The following is a 17,096-nucleotide window of genomic DNA, read 5'->3' as shown; positions in this document are numbered from 1 at the left end:
AATACAATTTTGAGCTAAATATCTCCAAATTCAGAATGGTCCTTTTAGGAAATTAACTCAAGGTCACTGTATAAGGTGTTTTAACATGGAATTGCATTTACATTTCTTGAAATAAAATGAAGCCATTCCACTTTTCCAACAGACTAAAGTTAAAAAGTCCAATTCGTTTATGAGAGAGGATATTGTACTTTACAGCCCTTTGGTAATAAAATACATTTTTTTAACATCTTAATTTTGTTTTCTTGACACTGAAGATGCGATTTTAGAAATTAAGAAATGTACGGATTCTGGACACACGTAAAATGTTGACTAGCTAGTTGCCGATATGGTTAGATCAGACGGTTTCAATTATTTAAGTCAAATTTTCAGGAAATATTCACTAGATTAAGGAAAGTGAAGGGGCATATTTAAAACTTAGCAACCATGAAGTAAAATTTGATCTTCAAGTTAACAGATTTTTAATGAAAAAAAACTAGCAACACTGTAAAAACTAATATGTTATTTGATTCAGAGCACCCAAAGAGAAATTTAACATGTTATCAATTGTGCTGAGAATTACGAAAAAGTGTATCTTCTAGAATCTAGGTGTGAAGACGATACTCAACTGAAAATTCAAAATTGAAAGTGAGTGTTTTATTGCGTTGACTGTTTTATTTACCTCAAAACAGTAGTTTACTGTATCAAAATTTAGACCATTTCAGATTTGTCTTATCCTGTTAAAATTAAGAACGCACAATGTCAAACAAATAGGTATGGAAACTGTACTGTGATGCAAGTACCATTAGTTTCCTTGAATGAAGGACATTTTCACATTTTTCTGTTAACAGTAGAATCTGGCATTCTCGAATGTCCATAAGCCTGAACTAGAAAATATCTGTTCCAAACTTAGGATACCACAATAGTCACATCCAACACTGCTTCAAAAAAGGAGAATAAGGATTAGAAGATACTATCCACATGTGTTTTGTAATAATTCAAATTTGAATTGATACAATGTTTTGTATTCAAAAAACGCCTTCTTGAAAAACACATTACTTTATGATTTAATTTCTTGCATAAATGACACTTCAAAATTATTATTCAATGTCGTGTCAATCTAAAAACTTTTAAGTGATACATGCGTTGAAGTAATTTATCAGTTTTTCTGAAATAATTTTCACTGCTATCATGTTTCAATATCAAAACACAATCTACAAATATTAAATTTGCAGCAACAAGCTCAGTATACAATACACAATGAAACAAAGGTAGAAATTACAATAAATCACCACTGCATTAAAAACCCAAATTTTATTATTATTAATTAATATTATAATCAGTCTTTGGTAGTTGTTTTAACATGATTTGTACTATAAATAACACAATAATTCCAAAAATTATTAATAAATATATCAAGAAATATAACAAATTCTAACTACAATGGTAATACTTCTTATAATACATAATAATACTTCTTTCTCATTTAATAAACCACACAACACAATGGTAAAATGTTTTGACATTACAGTAACGTTGTGTTATTAAAAAAATCAACAAATAATGAATGCAATACGGAATCAAAAAACAATTTTTAACATTTTAAAGAAATGCTTATGTAAATCATTCAAATGACAGCTTTTGCTGTGACATATTACTGAATACTATAACCATAACAATTAAAGGAATGGCTAGTACAACTGTAGATTTTATATCTAAAAATCTATAAAATGGTTCCAGAAAAGTCTCCTTATCTATAAAAGATAGCACTCTGATAAATCAAGTCAATGACAGGCACAGGTCAATGACAGTGAATGAATGACCGTTTCGTGTAGGGACTCTATGATCAGAGAACTACAATAAGAGAGGGATCTTCACTTCATGAATTTAACATTACGTCTGATTAAAACAATGCCATAGCAACAGTATGAAAGACAGGAGAGTGACCTTGGAGTTCAACACAGCAATGATGTTTCAATAGATGTATCATCTACAAAAAATAATCCTCGATATGTAGGAAGGCAGTTTTAGTGTCGTTAATAATTAATTGGTATGTATAATCGACGTAAATGCTTAGGATTTAATTGCTCCTAATCATCCAGTTTCTCAGAACTAGTATCTACTAGAAGCACTTAACCATTCACAGTAATCACTTAAGCACAGATAATGTGATTTGTTAATCAAATTAAAAACACAATTCCCAACAATGACCTAGAGGCATTACTCTTAAGATGTTTATATATACAAATTACATTTAAAAACCAATCACTTGCCTTAATTTTTATTGGAAGAGATTGCAGTTTTTCAGAACTGTGCCATGATATAGGCACTCAAAATTGCTATTGCAGTAATGGAGGATAGCTGTTGGAAAATTTTCTACTACTAACACTGACTATTCTATAATTAATTTCATCAAGGATCAACATTACAATCATTAGTGGTCTTCAGGCAAGAAATCAAAATTGTTTTGGTGTTAGGAGGTGGTTTTTGGTGATTGGTATATAATGTTATTCATCATTTTAATACCAGATTTCTATTACTCTGAATAAAGTGAGAATTAGAAATATTGATCTATAGTATATTCTTGACAAGAAACATTTGTTGCCAATGTTTGAATTGTATTTTCTAACATAGTAAATTCTTTTTTAAATTCTTGGGAAAATCAGTTATGAACAGTTGTAAAATAACCCTGTGAGAGAAATAACAAGAGAGAAAAATAATCAACGAGGAAATGTAGGCCTATACTGTACATGGACAAAACCAGCTATGTTCTGGACAGGAACTGCAAATTCCTACCAATTCAAAACACTTATCCTGCAACCACTTCTACAAGCAAATGCATGGTCCCAGCTCTGATGACAGTACAAATTATACTAAAAACTACAATATTTTTTACTGGATAAAATAAAAATAATTTCTGGTTTTAAAACATGTTAAACTTAATAGTATTTAAATCTCATTTACCCCTATAAATATCAATATTTAATTTTTTTTCTCAATCAAATTCTCATAGATCTAAATTTTTTTATAGACAAGTCTTCAAACTAGAATTTAAAAACATATAATTTAATCTTTTATTTCTGTTATTTAAAAGAATTTATATTGATTGGGTGATTTGTAAACCAGTATTTTTCAACAAAGTTTTTTTCACTTTCAAATTTTTGCTCATTTAACACTTCTACAAAAAAATTATTAAACTGAATTTATAATTTTATTCTATTGTTTTAATTCTTACTCATTACATTACGCACAACTTAAATTCTTTCCATAACTGTAACAAACTAAATTCTGAAACTAAATTTTAGACAATATATATTATTGGTAGTAATTTAGTTTAATTAATACAAAATATACCGGTTTGAAACAAAATATGTAAAAACTTAAATAACGCTGCTTAGTTTTATTATTTATGTGAATGATAAAAAAGAAGTAATTGACAATAATAAATAGAAATTTAAAGAAAACTTGCATGAATTTTACTAAAGGTATGTAATCTAATTGTAACCAATATTGCTAATAAAAAAAAATATTTACAAGCATAGCAATGTCTGCCTTGGATTACTTATTTTATGTGGAAAATAGGTAACTTATCTTAAAGTAATTATTTAGTATTAGCAAATTTATATAGATCAATACAGCTAGAAAATTATATTACTGTACATCAAAATTCAATTTACATTTTGCAGAAATTTAATCTGATTCAGGGTGAGAGATCTTTTTAACAGTAGTGAATATTTTTACAAAATAATGTTAAAAAGAAATAAAAGAATTAATATGTATATAAATATTATAGTTGAATAACTCACATCATCATTTCATTTGAAGTAATTAAAAGATGTGCTCAAAGCTTAAGCATTTACATAACAGTACAAAAATATTTACATTCATTTAATGAACAAAATACTTTTATCATAGATTAACCAACAATACTATTTTCTAAGAACATTACTGCGATTCCTCCATCTCTGACGCTGGTCTGATGGCCTTAACTGGAATGTCTCACCTGAAATGAATTATTGGTTGTTGGATTACATAAAATAAATTAAACTAGAAAGCACAAATCTACAAAATTATTTCTATACTTGATGGATATTATACAAATAAAGTTTATTATTTTGGTTATTTTTGCCATCGAACACTTTAAACTAATCCAATGCGTTATATATCAAGACTAGTATTTGCTAAATAGTTAAATTAAAATTTAATTTTTAAATATTAATGGGAGAAATTATATGCAAAAAAATTTTATAAATCAATTATTAATGTTAAAGTACCGTATAAGTAGATAGAATTATGTAATTTCTCAAGAAAGGGTCTGCGGATGTGGGATGATACAGTTAGACAACAGGATTTCTGGTAGTCTGCTTGGTTAACGGGTTTACTATAAGAGTTGACTTTTTTTTTTCTCACTGATCTTGTGATTAGATAGTGGGAGGCCAATCATAGGGGTTGCTTATAGTTAGCTGGTTTACTGGAAGGGGAGGTATAAATAGCTACAATATGCGCTTCTTGGGATCTTTTGAGTGTTCTTTTGTGGTAATTATTTAGTGTTTTCGAATATATAGTTTTTCTGTATCCATCTGCAAGGGGTTTTGTGGATATTGTGTACATTTTTATAAAGAATAGAAATAAAATATGTGAATTCACTTAATAATTTACACAAGTTTTCAAGAGAGCATATTATAAATTCTTCAATTTTAATATTATTTAAAAGTTACTGGTAATAACCATTTAGTATTCAACAGTCGGAATAATTTATACACATCAAGATATAAAGTTTGCAATAAATATTTTTGGTAAAACATAGTTAGATTACAGTTTGAACTTTGTATAAACTGTAACAGGTGTGACACAAGTGGTACAAAAACGTTTTCAGGAAGTTTTTAGTTCAGTTTTATTTAGTCTTGTTTATAACGGAGAAAAGTTTTATTTTATTTGAGTTTTATAAGACAGTAATACTGTTAGTTCAATTTTATTGTTGAAACAAGAAGTTAACTTTAATTTAATTTATTTGAAAGAATAGAACCTTTTCTTGAGTAAACTTTAACAAAATAAGTGGTTGTGTAAGCATTTGGGTATTAAATCAAAATATTTTAAATTATATAAAGTCATTTTCATAAAAACCGATTTAAACTTTTAAGTTTATTAATAAACAATTTTTATATTGATTTGAGAAGGTATTTTCCTTTCTATCTACCCTAATAAACGTAGTTAATTAATTATTAAACTAGATAATTAAGTGCAGTTAAACTAATCATAAAAATTATGTAACAGGATTTTTTTTTTAACTTGCGGATCTCTCTACAATGACTAATCAATAGGAATGAGCTCTACGATTCATTTCATTACAGTGAGCATGAAAGAGACTTTGGTGTCGATATTAAGGTATTTTGAAATGCCAAGAGGATCTGACACTACCACAGACTTAACTCCTGAAATCTGGAGTCCACGTCCGCCTGAGGGGATCCAGTAAGACCAAAACAGTACAGTACATTGGCAATACTTCTTAGTACTTGCCATGAATTCAGTATTCAAAACTTACTGCCAGCAACATGATGAGTTCTTAGATGTTTTCGTGTTGCATAGTTTTGACATGAGAAAAATCTAGTTCACAAAAGAGCTCCATCTGTTATATCCCGCAGAAAACCAGTGTTATCTACATGAAGAGGTATTGTCATTGTCTTCTTACATGCACAAGTGAGTGCACTACAATGTTTTAGACATTATCCCAAAGAATAGCGCAGAAACCAGGTTTCTCACACTATTTCTGTTTCGCTGTATCCTTCCAGATTTCTGAGATTAAGTCTGAGACAGTGTCAAATCTTAGACACTGCGATTAGCAGAAGGTGAAATGGAGCTAAATTCAACATTGGCACTGAATGAATCCTTCACACCGCAGCTATGTGCTAAGAGGGAGTTGGATAATCCATTCAGGAAAGGAATCTTAGTAGGGAAATTGTTGATTACTTTCCCAAAAATGTAAATTGAGATACTAACAAATTTTGGCTCAATTTATACTGAGCTCAAAGTAGAGGGACAAACATGTCATCCACTAAAAAAATTACAAATAGCCTACTCTTGCAATAATTATTAATCAAGATCATGTAAAAGCCTGATCTTAAACATGGCTGATATACTGTGTTGTACCACTGTTTTATAAAAAGGATAACAAGCTTGTATCCAAACGAGTTATCTTGCCTTAAGGATAACCTTTAAGTAAAATTCTTTACATCAGTGCCATATCACAACTTGAATGAACCACACAGGTTTCTAGTTCAGTTAGGAATTGCTACCATTACTGTTTTGCCTACAGCTTGAATGCTCCACACAATGGACCATGCTTTTGCAGCTACTGCAGGAAAGGCCTATTTCGGTACCCATTGTGTTGTAGTCCTGTTTGTTTCTATTTAGTCTATCTGTTAAATGTAACCAAACAGTTTGACAGAGTAGCTGCTACTTATGGTTTCCAACAGTGTATTCCAGTTGTATTTTACAGTGCTCTAATTTCATTTGTATGATAAAGATTTTCAAACAATGACTTAACCGTGTTTCAGCATTACTCACATAGATTAAATTTGTGATTAACAATTAAAGCATGGTAAATTATTATTTTAGACTGCTGTTGATGTAATTCAATACCATGCCAACTTGATACAATCAGATGGATACCAAATATTGATCTGAGAGAGGTAAAATTAAAATACAGCAAAACACTGAACAAAAATCCTTTTCTATAGAATGGAAATGATACATTTAATATATTAAAACAACTAGCCATGTGTACAATATTTATATACAACACATAATAGTCATATATATGAAAATTAAATTATTTAATAAATTGTCAGAAAGTACATGGCTTGTAAATATAAATAGATATAAGTAGGTTTTTACTACTTTTTGAAAGAATAATCATACTACTCTATAAACAAACATTTGGTCTCTTCCTTAAAATTGTAATTCTTATTTGTTATGTTGTATATTTTTATTTTAACTAATGTTAAATAATTCTGAAATTTTCCTGTTACAAATTTATTTAATGTTGTTTATAATGCTTTATTGTTGACTATTTGTACGTTTTAAATTTGTCATGCTTCTTGTTGTTTATTAATACTTACAAATTTTAACTTAATATAATACACTTTCAAAATAATGATTTCTTCTGTCATAATTTACTTTGTACACCTGTGCTTTGTGAACAGTTTTACATTTTTTTTGCCCAAAATTCTTATAATACTTTGATGAAAACTGTTTTGTTACATAACGACAAATAAAAAATCTTAAGATTTTGCAGTCCCTTGGAAAGACAAAATAGTTACAATTACATCCCTCGCAGAACAGTTTATTATTTTTTAATTTTTCTTGGTTACGTTAATTTTATTACCTTTGAACAAAAAATGTTACTTTATAATAGGAAAGGAGTTAACATAACACAATTATTTAAATTTTTCTTTATTTATATATCTTGTAGCATCAATCTATCCTTTTGTGTGAAATGTTTAAACATTTTCCAAACAAATCTGATTAATACTTTTGAAGTCTAAAGAGAAAATCGTAAATTAAAAACACAACTTGGTTATAATTTATAACTAGAACTGAAATAAAACACAATGAGATAACTTTTTCAATAAATAGAAATATAAAAATCCATAAAAATACAGGAATTACTTTTTATTGATTTTTGAATCTAATTACAACATACGTAATTGATCCCCTTAAATAGCTTTGTACACATTAAACAAAAAAGGATAAAAGGACTTTTAGACTTTTGGACTTATGTCATTTTTATATATTATTTAAATATGAATTATGATCGATGATTGGACACTTCCTATTTCTTTAGGTGTAAAGCAACTTAGTTTTATTTTTATTTATTTTTGTAACATATAGCAATATGCAAAATTCTGTTATCCTTTCAACTTTTTCATTATCAATAATAAAGTTTAATCAAAGAATCAAGTTCTAATACTATTATAAATGTGACCTTTGTTGTTTGTGGCTATTGTTTATTTGTTTTGCTTTCACACATAAACTATACAACCAATTGAACTTAAATTTCACACATTCTTATGATCCCTGGTATATAGGCCTATTCTTATTTAGAGAATCCCATCTTTGTCTCTTAAAGTTATGAAATATTAATTTAAAGAGGAAGTCAAACATAATCAAATGTTTTGCGTAAACATTGTTTTACGACATCAAATCCATGTTTAATAAATTAATTTAACCACTATTTTTAATTTTTTTACATTTATAGTGTGTAAGTCCTGTAAGGAGTAACCATTAGTTTTCAAACTGTTTTTATATTTCAGCAATTAGGTAAGTGTTCATCTACATTGGAAAATGTCCTAATACATACAATGGTCAGAATTTGACTCTGAAGACTCCATTTTGAAACAATCAGCAAGAACTATGTTAGATAAAAGTTCGCTAGACTGTTCTTTTGAACTAATGTACCAATTTCAGCTCTAAATGTTATAAAATATTTATTAGTTAAGAAAGAAATAACATGTAAATAGTCATTGTTAATGTACTTTTGAACTGTACATTTTTAGCAAGCATTAATTATTGGTTATAAAAGACAAAATTGCCATCTAAATTTTACTATAAATTAAAATACTAATATAAACCTAATCTTAGGTGTCTTTTGACAGAAGTAGGCTTCTCAGAGCTATGTATTATTGTGTGTAATAATATAGGGTGTAAAAGAAAACGTTGGGCTGGTTATGTATTTTCAAATTCTGTGTGTGATTCAAAGCCAACCTGTACCAGCAACCCTATCCAGCAACCATTCTACACTATTCAAGAGTTCATAAACTGGAAATCAATTGCATCATGAACTGATATTTTAAATTTTATGTTCTGTATGTCCTTTATTGTATTGACAAAAATTCTAAACGCAACGTTTATGAATAAAGAATATTGTCTATTTTCTATTGTCAAAGCTAAAAATGAAGAATAATTTTTTTCCAATTTCTACTTCATTTAGCCGCTAGCCATCATTTTGTATTTTTTATTAACAAATCATTATCTCTAAACTAGTGAAGCTAAATAAACCAAATTTGGCACATATTTGTGAATAGATAACAGGCAAATAAAAAAAAAATGTATTTTCTTTAATATTAACAAAATGGCGTCTGCTGAAAATTTATAAAGTCAATTAACAAAAAACCAGTATAGTTATAAAAAATGTACTTGATACCAATTATTTGGACAATTTTATTACAACTCTTAATGGTCAATGGAATCCATCAAGGCATAAGCGTGCATGACCGCTTTAAAGGTACACATGCACAAGCTGTGAGCGCCAAACATGTCATAGTTGAGAGTTAACATTTGTTTGTTGCTTCTGGCTTCTACAAGAGTATCTTTAAAGTAGTCGAGCTCACTTATGCATTGACGAATTTCATTGAAATAAGTTCCGTTGGAATAAAATTGCCCAAATATTTGTACCTTGTAAATTTTTTTATAACTGATATAATACAGCTGATGCCTATCAGAAGAAAAAATGATTGCTGCTTTTAGCTTGTGCAAGAATGTCCATAAATATGACACCTTTAGACAAATTTACTTCATTGTGGCAAGAAGGCAAACTCAACATTAGTATAGGAAATATAATTCACTCAAACTAGGAGTGCTCATACTCATGCAAAGCCTACGAAATTGCGTGTGACGCCGCAGGTGCTAGTAAGGGTATAAAGAAGAGTTTGCCTTATTGTTTAATGTACAAAATGCTTGATTATAGTTATTTGTGAAAATTTTTAAAAAGTATATTCAAAAATATTCACATCCAGCAACTATCACATACCACTTTTGTTTGACCGTTCTACTAAACAAACCACATTCTATGTACATTTGCAAAGTGATTCATCTCGTATTTACGTGCAAACGCACATCTAAAGCCATTATCACTAGACTAGTGTAGTGTGCGTGAGCATATATTTACAGTTGACATAAGTTTGCTGTTCGGGCGACCAGTGTTTGGAGACGGCCACTGCCACTGACGACTGTTTAATCTGCAGAGAGTCAAGTGGACTCAACACCACCTGGTTCTGACACAATACAACACTTCTGTACAAACACATAATACATGAGTACTTTCCCACTACAGACAAGCGTGATGGCTGGCTGGCATTGTGCAATAATTAATGTTGGTGCAAATATTCTACATTTCAAAAATATTTTAGCTTCCACAAGAGAAAATTGGGATCCACACAACAGTTCCTAATGTTTTCATCATTTTAAAACTGATTGTTACTGATGGCTTTGCTATATTTGTGATCTGTTTGTAATAAGAAAATATCAATAAAATTAAAAATAGATTACAAATATTTGAAACAATATATAGATTTTTGGAATTGTACTTAAAACTTGCATAACTACATTCTTTATATATATATATATATATATATATATATATATATATATATATATATATATATATATATATTTACACACAAATTTACACACACACACAGATATATATATATATATATATCTTATATATATAAAAATCTTGAGTCACGATGTATGTTGCCAATAAACTACAAAACGACTGAACCAATTTCAATCAAATTTCACATGTATCCGTAATTTAGTCTAACTTAGAAGATAGGATAGTTATTATCTGAATTATTCGCTTATGTCGTGAATATAAACGAATAAAATGAAGAAAAGTTTTCAAAGCGCCTGCACATTATAACCTGCAATTACGAGATAGATACGTATATTAAACAGTGAAACACTATTTGAAGGCGCTAAGTTATGATGTATAATTGTCTAAACTAAATTTTTGGTTGAACTTAAAGGTTGAGTGGTAGACCACTTTGTAATAAAATACATTATGCATGTACAATACATTTTTGACATATTTTCTTGATCGTGACATCAAGGTAAAATCTACATCGGGGTTGGAAATATAATTTACTTCAACCAGAAATGCTCATACGCGGGCAAAACTTACGAAAAGCGTGCGAAGCCGCGGGACATATATCATCATCAAAATCGGTCCAGTCGTTTAGGAGTTCAGTCACTTACACACGAACACAAGATATATATATTTTGTCTGTGTGTTGAAGGGGATTCGAGAATGGTTTATATTCACAATTTGGTCCTATTTAAATAGTCTATTTAATTACATTTTTATTTACAAATTGTTGTTGCTATTGGAGTGTTTTACATTGGATTCGGCAGATTGCGCTACGACACGTAATATAAATTTAACTGATACTTAACATCTGTTAAACACTTTCAGCTGAAGTTCATCAAAGAGGCAGAAACATGCGTTTACATTTAAATTTTAGTGTATGGCCTTTTTACTGTAGTTATTGAAAAGCAAATGGAGATAACATACTCTTGCCCTAATACTTTAAGCATATACACCCCTAATACATATTTAGTGATCGGTAAAAATATCAAAATGACTTAATCATCAAAATTTAACCTAAGTTAGAACCCGAAACCAACATATGAGACAGTTGTTTTGGTTAGTGCAACAGCATAAAGCAATTGTGGAACTGTAAATAGATTAGACCGGGGGTGAATTTAAACGACCAGAACAGACTCATATCGACCGCAGCAACTTTTTAGTTGGACGATACACTTTCGTCATTGGGGTAAAACGGCTAACTCTTATTGTTACTGAAATCGTAGGAGCACTTCAGTAAATTATCATGGAATGTTGGAGGGAATACGAATCTTATAAAAACTGTTTCTTTTTACGACTTCAGGACCCCAAATTCTTTAAACTTAAATCTAAAATAGATTAGGAAATTGGAATAGATTTGAATGACTATCGATTATCTCAGGAGTGTTTATTATGTCATAGATAAAGAATACATGAATATATATACTGTCCGAGTTTTCAACATGAAAATGCGTGCGAAGCCGCGGGTAACTGCTAGTATATATATATATATATATATATATGTACATTCTTATGTATATTCTACATTCTTTATATATATATATATATATATATATATATATGATATATGAATATATATATATATATAAATGATTAATTACAATTTGTGGTTTAGCCATGATCAACATAGTTTGGTACGAAGTCAATATTAGGTGGCCTAACCTAACATGTGAATGTCTATAACATGGTGCACGTAAACAGTAACTCTTTAGCTTTTACTCTATTATAAAAATAAATTGGTTAATTTCACATGAAAGGCATATTTAACATAATTTTAAGCATTTGCTATTGTAATACTACATACTGCATAGGAGGATTGGAATAAATCTCTCTGCTTTGGGTATAAATAACCAAACACATTTTGTTAGATTTCTTACATTTTTTGAAGAACAGGATGGATTTTAATCCTCAAATATAGTGTTGTGACATATAACGATTGAAAATGTCTAAAATTCTGTTACCCTTCAAACAATTTATTTAAATAAGAAATTTTAAACAAAGAAAGTCAATAATAATTATTTGACTTACAATTATTGTCAATTATACGGAGTGTCCCTTAACTCTCTGGATAAGGATAGGCCTACACCATGTTATTGCTCAGGTCAAGACAAACATATTTCACCATATGAACATTGGTCTCGAGCTGCCGTTTATTCAGTTTTTGTATTGGTGACTTCACTGAGAACCTCAATGTGGGCCATGTCTTGTAACAATAAATCTGCTCTAAATCAGTTATTTATTATTCGAATTAAATAATTTTGGTGTCATTAGATTTGTGATAAAATCCTCTAAAAACTGTTTTACTTGTAATGCTTGAGAAAAATGCTAGTTTTTAAGATATTCAAAGTTTAAACGTTTTAATGGGCGCCATTTTGAAAATACTAAAAATAGTTTAATTATATTTTTTTCAGGAACTAGCCTTGTTGTTATAAAAATTTGAGCCAATTTTGATATAATTTAATTTTAGTTTTTTTAATATTAATTTTTTAATAAAAAAATATATACAGACAGACAGATCAGAAACTAAGCATCGGGGACCATGTTCATATGGTGAAAAATATGGTTATCTAGATCTGAGCAATAACGTGGTATACCTTTGTCCAGAGAGTAATTGGGCACCCTTTATAAAAATCCCCTCACCAGATGACCTCTCTTTAGTTCATGGACATATATAAGGAGGGGGAGGGTTCAGGAGGATCAAGCCAGGTTTTGAAAGATACATTAAAATTGCACCTATTTGTTTGCTACAACACATTTATGAGATCTTAAAGCTCAAAAATTTACAGTGGGAAGATTCCGGAGCCTCTTTTGAGGGTATTTTATACTTCCTAAACCATCCAGTGTTTCAGCCCCCACAAATACTTTTTATATACCCCACTACTTTTGTTTGTTTTACCCAGAACCTGTAGGAACCCATCAATGCAGCTTCAGAAAAAAGCTTAAGGAAATGACATATCACTATTCACTTCATAATAAGATCCTTAAGGAACATTGAAAAGCCTTTGCATCAAAACCATGGACTTCAAGTTGAGTTTAAAATATTGTGTGCGACACAAGTCATTTTTTACCTTATTACACAAAACATAAAAAATTGAAAACACATAAATGATTCCAATATTTACCAAAGTTATTATTTACTAACACAATTCATGTTAAAATTTATACACATATACACCAATAATTAACAAATTCATTCCGGATAAAAAACCGTCTTTAACTTGTGTTAGAAATTTTTTAACAGTTTTGCTACCAAACAAATCAATGCGTGTTAATACGATTGTCGTTACACACCACTACCTGTGCCCCTTGATAGCAAATGTGTTACAGGACCAAATTATTTCACAGGTACCTCTTTAGTTTGGTAAAATCACTTTTACCAAAGTTTTACCAAGTTTGGTACTCACAGTGTTCACAAAATTTGGTAAAATGTGCTCATACAATACACTAACCCTGATGAAATATTTGAATGCTTGACATATACACATTTGAGAAGCCGAGTGTTTGATTGTTTATCGATATGAATAGCTAACGAATAAATAAAAAATTATTTTCATTGGAAGGTTAATCAATTTTACGTCTTCCATTAAATTTGTGTGTATGTGTACACCAACTGTATTTGAGTTTTTAGTCCAACTCTCAGGTCGAAAAGATACCTGAGTTTGAACAATAAGAACAGACTAACTAATAAGGTGTAATTAACAGGGTACATTAAAACTTATCTTATTTATTTATGCTCTGATAAAGCAAATTATTTAAAAAAATAACTTCCAGCTTTTATGTCGGTAAGAACGAAAATAGATACCAGTTTTTGGTGCTTTCTAACCAAACTATAACTATGAAAATTCATAACTTGGAAACTTGTATTCCAATTAAGACTAAATTTGTATGCAAAATATATGTAATATTAAATTACCATCTTAACTTTTATTCCTGATCGGATACTTCAAAAAATTTGGCATTGGTCTCCTTATGGAGATCTTAAGGTCATTGGCCATGTCGTTGGGTTAACCACTATATAAGACGTTTAATTTTTAACAAAGATTTAATTGACAAGGTTTTGTTAATTTACAGCAGCTGTCACCTGCTTGTTTAAAAGAACAAACCACCAGACCATCAAGGCAACACGATCCTAAAAACTGGAAGTTGTTGTTTGTAATTAATTTGCTTTATATGTCTAATAGCAGAAATAAATAAGCTGTGTTTTAAAGAAGTTCCCATTATTTTAGCTCTACAAGTGAGTTTGTGATTAATGTTCAACCTTGAGCTGAGAGTAGCTATGGATACTTTGTCCATGTACTAATATCAATCTAAAGAGTTGTACTTTTTCGATTTATTTAATAAAAACTTACCTAGAAGTTTACTATGATAATTTCTGTTATATAACAAATTTGATGAAACTTGAGCAGGGATAGTGCAGAATTACTAAAAACATGTATACAACAAATTAAAGGTCAATTGCAATGTTTGTTTTGTGCAAAGTGTTAATTAGTTTATGCAATTCTCAGACAATGTGCAAGAGTGTAACTTACAACACAAGCCAGAGGTAAGTTTACTTCAGCAACGCTTGATTAACAAAACAGTATATTTCCCAAATAAATTAGTTGAAAATGAATTTTAGCAATATGTTTACACACTGAATTTCAAGAACTAGTTCTATTTAGTACAAATAATTAATACAAAAAACAAACAATACCAAACAGATCTATACAATTCTGTTGGTAAATAACTCATGAATGTTCAATTTATTTTGACTATAGGTTAATAGTAAAAACAACCAAAATATGGTACAAACATTCTTTTTTTATATACAACACATTTATTTTGTTTCTGCAATACCATAAACTTTTTTAAAAGAGTTTTATGTTAATGGGATTTGTACAATCTGAAACCATTTAATAAGGCATTTTATAGTTAAAATTTAGCAAATGTCATTATAATCTTTAGAAAATGGTTTTTTATACCAAGAACATGAAATAAAACTATTTTTTTAATATACTATAACATATTTAAAAATTTGATAGTATTCCTTTTTATTATAACTTTATTTATATTATTTAACTTGCATGCAAAATTTCTTAAAATTAAAAATTCACTTTTTATAGCGTTAGAAGATGAGTAAGAGAGAGGTAAGATACAATTTGTGCAATTGTGTTATTTGTCTATCTGTAAAAATGTAATATAACATGTTAGAACAATGTTTTTATTTACTGAATAGTTTTTTTTTAAGTAAAAAATATATTCTAAAAAGGGAAAATCCTTAATTTATTAGTTAAATACTCTCATATGTAATTTTTGGCACATGTGGCATTTTTCTTCTTCTTTTGTAATCTACTTTTCTATTAATATCAGATATATATTTTAACTGTAGTCGAAGAACTGTTTATTTTTTCGCATGCTTAGACTTATATATTATGATTTAACATGTTAAGAATAACGTAGGTACTAGTTTTATATATATATATATATATATCGTATTTCTGCTAAAACACATTAAACGATCTCAAATATCTGTCACTTTCCTATCCTTTCAAATCATCCATTGTCAACGATTGACTTTTAAGACACTGAATGCGCGGTGAACACACATTACTACTACTACGGCTGTCCTAAAGTCGGAACATATCACGTGTCGCAGTGAAGGTATAAAGAAGACATTCGAAGTGTGGTTTTTAATTACCGTTTTGAAATTCTACCACTGCTGTCAATATCCCACACTTGACAGTGTCTACCTTCATCTGTTAGTAAGCCACGGATGCAATTATGGCAAAATTCTATCATTTTTATATCTGTTAATGCATATTTCAAATGTACCCATCAATTGGGAATCCCGCTGACTGTGAAGTATGTACTTTTATTTGTTTTCTGGTGATAAAGGCGTTAAAAGCAATTTAAATTCACTGTCAGAATCGTGAAGTGTATGGACAAAACATTATGAGTGATGGATTGGCAATCAAATGGGTAAGAGCTTTAAAAGATGAAAGTTTCCAAATGAAAGTTCTTGATGGAGTAGAGACCAACGGATCTGGTGCAGAAAGTAAATGATAAAAGAAAATGAACAGACGTTCCACAATTTTTTGGTTAACAGAAAACTTTCTCCAAGTTTCAAGAAGTGTTCGCCATGACATTTTTATCATGGAGAAACATATTTTGCTGTATGGCAATGTACACCCACAAGCGGCAAAACATACTCAAGATTTCATCACAGCATTCTGCTAGGAATAATTTAATAATATCTCAACAGCCCCAATTTAGCAACCAGAGACTAACATTTTTTTTTTTTCATCTGAAAAAGCATCTTGATAGTCAGTGCCACAACAGAAACAATAGTGTCAAAATGATATTGCAGTCATCGTTGATTGAAGTAGCAATCTTCTATGAAGACAATATACAAAAGGTTGTTTTTAGACTTGATAATGTCGGAAGTGTGGGTTTCTATATAAAAATTCAAGTTGTAAGAAAAAGTAGATTCGTTTTTTTATATATCACAATGGTACTTACTTAAAAATATGCCTCATAATTACAGCAAGGGATGTATCATAATTTAACACATTAACTGCGGACGCACATCACTATTAGTACTCCGTTTGTCCTAAAGTTGGTACTTATCTTGCATCGCAGCGAAGGTGTTAAACATAGAAATATAGTTAATTTACTTAATACCATATGTATGGCACAATGGTTAATGCACTGTGTT

The 17,096-nt window shown here is 29.4% G+C and overlaps 1 protein-coding gene across 1 annotated transcript in view; it reads right to left on the bottom strand.

Moving 5' to 3' along the window:
- Positions 1 to 1,271: 1,271 nt before the first annotated feature.
- LOC124358947 overlaps positions 1,272 to 17,096 on the bottom strand; it is a 36,892-nt gene continuing 21,067 nt past the window's right edge. Inside the window, exons 8-9 of the mRNA XM_046811231.1 lie at positions 9,923 to 10,028; positions 1,272 to 3,979 (exon numbers count right to left, since the gene is read on the bottom strand). Coding sequence (XP_046667187.1) covers positions 3,906 to 3,979; positions 9,923 to 10,028 — 180 coding nt within the window. The 3' untranslated portion in view covers positions 1,272 to 3,905. The remainder of the gene's footprint in view (positions 3,980 to 9,922; positions 10,029 to 17,096) is intronic.

Source organism: Homalodisca vitripennis, chromosome 4 (genome assembly GCF_021130785.1).
Source record: "Homalodisca vitripennis isolate AUS2020 chromosome 4, UT_GWSS_2.1, whole genome shotgun sequence".
Classification (NCBI taxonomy): Eukaryota; Metazoa; Arthropoda; class Insecta; order Hemiptera; family Cicadellidae; genus Homalodisca; species Homalodisca vitripennis.
This window is presented reverse-complemented; position numbering and strand designations above follow the sequence as displayed.